Raw genomic sequence first — 6,000 nt, 5'->3', positions numbered from 1 at the left:
GTCGCTTTGTCAAGTAGGATCGTCGATCGCTCGAAGACACCTGAATGATCTAATCCTAGGAAGGAATCTTACAACCAGAAAGATCTCAGTCTGCCTATCCGATCACCTGAAACCGAGTCACTAACAAAATAATTTTCAATCGAATAATCTGTGTGGTCTCATCACATCAAGTCTCCCATGTCAACGTACCTGGATAAGCTTGTACTCATCAATCAATGATATTGAAACGTTGACGATCATCCCGTGCGTTCTCATCGGCACTGTGTTCAACTACCAATTAGCGATTGCTCGTCTGTTCTTCGAATGATACTACTGCCTCTTTGATATCATGGTGAAGACAAGCAATCTACATTCCTTCGACTTTTAACTTTTAGGTACAATCGCCCCCGCTTACTACCCTATGCTCTAGGCGTACACCTACTGTTTAACATGATTTAGGCCAGATGATTATTTCGGCGATCCCACCCACGACGTCATTTTAGCTTGCAAACTGATAGGGTGATGTTCTCATCTTTTCAACGGTTGGCTGAGATAGCATCACAAACCGATACTGTGCTTCGCAACTACAGCGTACCCCAATTGAAAATACATATGTAAACCTAAAAAACAACCAAGGATAACAAGAGGAATCACACAATATTAATGGTATGATAACCAAACATTTGAGTAGATTTCAGAGTTTCATGAACATCATACAAATGAAATCATTTAACACCATGAGACAGAATATATAAGAAATTATCTCACTGAAGAAAAGTTACCCAAACTTGCCCTTTTGAATGTACTCCATATGTTATTTCCATGTGCAAAGTGACATCTAATGCCCTTTTACATTCTCAATGATTCTTAACATCTCCCGCAAATTTACGGAGTACATTCAACACGATACAGATGACTGTACAAATGTTCCTTTTTGGATCTATATCAAGGGCTAAATCTTCTCCTGCATAATTCACAAACAAATATTCCTTTTTGGATCATGCGGCAGGAAGCAGCTCAGAAATCCCCGCCAGATCTCGACATGGTGGAAGGATAACATCCCTTCTATTCAGGGAATAGTAGACGTTGGCAAACAGAAGCCAGGTAAGGTCTGAATCAATGCAAGCAAGTCCTGATAATGCCATTAGCGATGCATCTTTGAGACCAGTCATGCTACTGCAATATTAATGGTATGATTACCAAACATTTGAGTTGATTTCAGAGTTTCATGAACATCATACAAATGAAATCATTTAACTCCATGAGGCAGAATATACAAGAAATTATCTCACTGAAGAAAAGTTACCCAAACTTGCCTTGCTAGAAAAGGAAAATGCCCTTTGAAAACATTGCCTCGAACATTTGGGAAACGTGCACTAAAAGCCTCCGCATGTAACATAATCTTATAACTACCATGTGCAAAGTGACATCTAATGCCCTTTTACATTCTCAATGATTCTTAACATCTCCCACAAATTTACAGAGTACATTCAACATGATACAGATCCGACTGTACAAATGTTATCATAAAGGCCTAAATCTTCTCCTGCATAATTCACAAACAAATATTCCTTTTTGGATCATGCGGCAGGAAGCAGCTCAGAAATCCCAGCCAGATCTCAGCATGGTGGAAGGATAACAACCCTTCTATTCAGGGAATAGTAGACATCGGCAAGCAGAAGCCAGGTAAGGTCTGAATCAGGATTAGCAGATTAGCAGATTTGCTTCACCATCCCGCCATGTGTCGTAGCCTCTAGCGAGGATTGATAGTTGGATATTGTGAAAAAAATCCTTAATTGTCATCATTATATCTGGGATCACGTAGACCAGTTGGCTGCCTCGAGTTAAGTCTACTTCCATGGTGGCTATGATGGATCTGTCATCTGTCCATCTGTTGTCCCTGAACACTAGTAGTGCTAGTGTCCCTTCCTCCTGTCTGTGAAGGGTTTGCACCCTGACTTGTAGTATTCCCAAGTGGATGTATTGCATATGGCTTCTCTGCAATTGCTCGTAGCTTTCCTCCATAATGAAAGCTCTATCTTCCTGGTTGTTAGTAACCAGCATGGCTTCTTCCGATCGGTGTGTGTACACGCGATGGTGGGCATCATCACATCTGGAGTGGTATAACACCTCTGCAGGTGCTATTGTTGCCCTTTCCCTCATGGAGAGCCTCAGTTGTACTTGGGGGTTTATCTGTTGCTCAAGTACTTGTTGGGAAATGGTTGGTCCTCCCAGCAGTCTTTGCCCGATTCGCCTCGTCGCTTGTTGCGCATTGAATAGCCTTCTATGGCTCCTCCTGTAATCGCGGATCTGATCCTCGACTAGAGGGGCAGATGTTGACGCTTCTTGTCTAGAGGTTCGGGTCGTCATTGTTGAACTTGCTTGAGGATTTGAATAGGATCCTTGAACACAAGAATTCTTCCTTGAGCTTCTTTAGGTCTTTATGAAGATCCTAGGCTTAGATTTGATAATTTGGTGATCAAGTCTTCTGGAAGACTCTGAGTAGGTCCAGTCTTTTGCTGCTGGATCTCTCTTATTGTTTGTAACTCTGTTCGTATCCCCTTTATATCTTCAGCGATTTGTACTAGTAGCTGTATTTGGGTATTATGCTGTTTGATTATGGCTGCCTGATGGCTTTGGGTTCCTGGGTAATCGTTAGATTTCAGGAATCCAAGGGAAGGGGAATCAATAGATTCTGTGGCTTTGAGTGCTTCTCTGTAGGACTCGGTACTCCTAGTGAATAAGTGGCTCATCCGCAGATTTGCCTCTCTATTTTTGTTAGGAGAGTTTCTATTTTTGAGAGCTTCTGGTTGAATCCTCTTTCTTGAAGATCCTTTGATAGTTCTATTATTAGGCCTTTTATCTCCTGTCTTGATATTGGGTTGTTTTCGGAGAGCAAGGCTGAAAGTGTCTCGACTGAGGATTTTAGTGTTTTGATTTCTTTTTCGAGAGACTGGTTCTTTTCTATCAGAATTTTGAAGTTTTTCAGATGAACTCTACTTGATAGGCAAGTTCTGTCATAAATGACAGCAAGGTTCTGGGCTAGTTCTTTCCGAGTTGGGTTCTTGCTTTCGGCAAGGTCAAGGTAATCTAACTTAGAGGTGTGAGAGTTAATATACCATTGTTGTATAGACTCTTCCCATTTTTCAGACATCAACCTTAGGCTTTTCTATCCATCAGATTTCCCCTTGCTTATTTCTTTCTTAGATTGTCTCACCTTTTCAGTGTTTCTTTAGGGACTTCTTGCCCAATTACACCTTACGTCTGTTGACAATCGTAGTCCAGTTATAAGCAAAGATATTTTGACAGCTATTTAGGCTTTCTCAATTGATTCTAAGTTGTGGGTAGAATCTAGCAATAAGATAGACTTAAACACACAAAATGGATTTAACAAAAGCTCTGATACCATTAAGAGGACAGCGTGCTTCAAGATTTAAAAGCAGAGATATGTATTAAGAACTAGTAAGAAACTTACAGACTCTGGATTAAAACCTTGAAAGGACTTCTCAAAGTAGAACTTCAGATCTTTTCTGCCTGTTCTGCAATGAGAGATGCAGTTGTTTATATAGAGAACTGAAGGCATAGGGTCGGGGGATCTCAGGTCCCCATCGACACCCTTTATCCAGCCGTTCCCTTTGAAAACTAAGGGCGCCCTTCTGTGGGCGCCGACGCTAGACTCCAGATTTCTAAAAAGGCGAAGAACGCCGACGCTAGACTCCAAACTTTGCACGGCTCCCCGGGGCTCAGTGCGAAAGCTAGTGACCTAAAAATGCCATAACTATTAAAAGTTGAAGCTTTCCAGCCTGTGGGCAGCATCTTGTGTTAGTGTGAGGGCCCTCTCTAATTGCTGCTGCTGCTGAAGGACAGCTGGTAGCCAGTCTTTGTACCAGTTGTCTTTTCCTCCACTCCTCCTTTGGTATTCTTCCATCTTTGCTGAGTGGATGCTGAGGAGGCACCGTAGTGTGACGCAGGCTTGTCGGGCGGCCTCTCTTTGAATAATTTTGAGCTCTTTTTCAACTGTTTCGAGATCTCGAAGGGGGATTCCTGTTCGGGATCCCCTCCTGAGCTTGGCGATCCCTTGTAGGTATTGTTCTGCCAGGTCGTCATGAATTGGTTGAGGTAGGCTGCAGCTCTTGGGCTTGGTCTCGCTTGGACCTCCTTCGTAGCCTCCAGCATTAGGATTGCTTGCTCGTCCGGCCATCCTGCGACTAGAATATTTATTAGTCTAGATAGGGAATCAGCGAGAATGTTACTGGTTCCTTCGATGTGCTCGAATTTCACTTCAACGCCGCATCCGATTATATAGTCGACGAAGGCCATCCACCGGACCCTAGAAGGTTTGTTCTGGGCAGACTTGTTGAAGAAGCTTATGATGGCTTGACAGTCTGTCCTGATTATGACTTCCTCCTTATCCAGAAAGTAGATCTTCAGGCTTTCCAAAGTCTTCATTACTGCATGCATTTCTGTATCAATAGTGTGTCCTGCATGCAGTTCTGGGCAGATTTTGTGTTCCTCCTGAACCATCCTTGGAAGCAATACCTACGACAATACCACTAACCTTCTTCAGGACTGTCTGTAATGCTGAACTAGTCCTCTTGTCTGAACATATCATGGTAATCATGTCCAATACTGCTGCCTGGATTTTTTGGCTGTAGACTTCAGCCATAGGTTCTTCTGAAGTGATAGAATTACTTCGGTAAGGGAGAAGAATTCTTTCCTCATTTGATAGCATTGGTTTCCTTCGAAATGGGGATGAAGTAAGCAACTTCCATATAGTATGCCCATCATTCTGAAACCAGCGAACAAAAAAGTCCCCGCCACCAATTTGAACTGCTTTATGCAGCATATTCAAGCATTTCCTGATCACAACCTGAAAAAGAATAAAAGAAAAATCAAAGCTGTATCTAATGCAGCATAAATCCTTCAACTGGGAATACAGCATAAATCCTTTAACTGGGAATACAGCAAAGGTAGAAACATCACTGCATAATCAGAAGACAAATTATTAAAAGTCCTTTAATGGCTAAATACAGCAAGTTAGAAACATCAGAAGACAATATTTGAACCCTAATAGCATAAATCCTTTAATGGTTACTAAAAGTCCAAAATAACATGGAGCCACATGTCAAGGCTTTTCAACTTGGAAGTACCAACACTCCATATTCATATATGTATCAAATGCTCCAACACCACCGCATAAGACACAATACACAATACACATTGGCATGGCCTATCAGTAGCCCAAATATTTTTATTTTTTATTTTTTTGCAATTGGGCAAAGTTTCAAAACCAAATCAACACCTTCTGACACCAAACTTTCAGAACAACCATTTAATTTCTTAACATTTTTAAAATACTTATATAGTTTTTATGAGCATGTATCCTATGATTGTACTAACTTGATTTAATTTCTTGTGACCACAATACAGTGTGATGTGATGTCAACAATCTTCCCATGAAGTGAGTTTGGTAGACTTGAGTGAATCCAAGATATCCACCTAATATCTATCTTATTTCTCCCCCAATTATCCTACCTCTTAACTCTTTCATTACATAAGCCCTAAAGCTCCAAACCCCCCTATTGTCTTATATGCATAACCATACATAATCCACTAAAACATCAAACAAAATATGGTGTTATTGGAGCTGTCAAGCATTAACAATTGTTACAACTTCATTATCAAATAAAGCATAAAGGATTACATAAAATGTCTATCTCTACACTCAAGACTAGTATGCGTTTGATCCTATGGTACTTGAGCTCATTGTTAAATATTATCATTATTCTCCTCTGTCTTTTCTTTTTTAATTTCTTATCAACCACTCCATTCCCAATCCCCTTTAGCCCTTTGTAGGTTGTCCTACATTTAGATGGTACTTTGAAAGTTTCAAATGAAAGCAACAGGCACCAAGCAAAGTTTAGCAAACTGCAACATATAGGTCCGTTACACGATGCTTGTGATGACATTCTCTTCTTGTCTTGATCTAGGAATGGTGTTGTGGACCAACATTAACCAATC

General features: G+C 40.9%; 1 protein-coding gene across 13 annotated transcripts in view; it reads right to left on the bottom strand.

Moving 5' to 3' along the window:
• Positions 1-661: 661 nt before the first annotated feature.
• LOC135596696 (uncharacterized) overlaps positions 662-6,000 on the bottom strand; it is a 30,685-nt gene continuing 25,346 nt past the window's right edge. For all 13 annotated transcript variants that reach the window (XM_065088753.1, XM_065088762.1, XM_065088760.1 and 10 more), the window contains one exon: positions 662-4,849. Coding sequence is in view for 2 of the 13 variants with exons in the window: in XM_065088768.1 (XP_064944840.1) it covers positions 4,448-4,849 (402 nt within the window). In the remaining 11 variants the exon portion in view is untranslated. The remainder of the gene's footprint in view (positions 4,850-6,000) is intronic.

The sequence above is a fragment of the Musa acuminata genome, chromosome BXJ1-11 (genome assembly GCF_036884655.1).
Source record: "Musa acuminata AAA Group cultivar baxijiao chromosome BXJ1-11, Cavendish_Baxijiao_AAA, whole genome shotgun sequence".
In the NCBI taxonomy this organism is placed as follows: Eukaryota; Viridiplantae; Streptophyta; class Magnoliopsida; order Zingiberales; family Musaceae; genus Musa; species Musa acuminata.
Note: the sequence above shows the minus strand (reverse complement) of the source record. Positions and strands in the feature narration are given on the sequence as shown.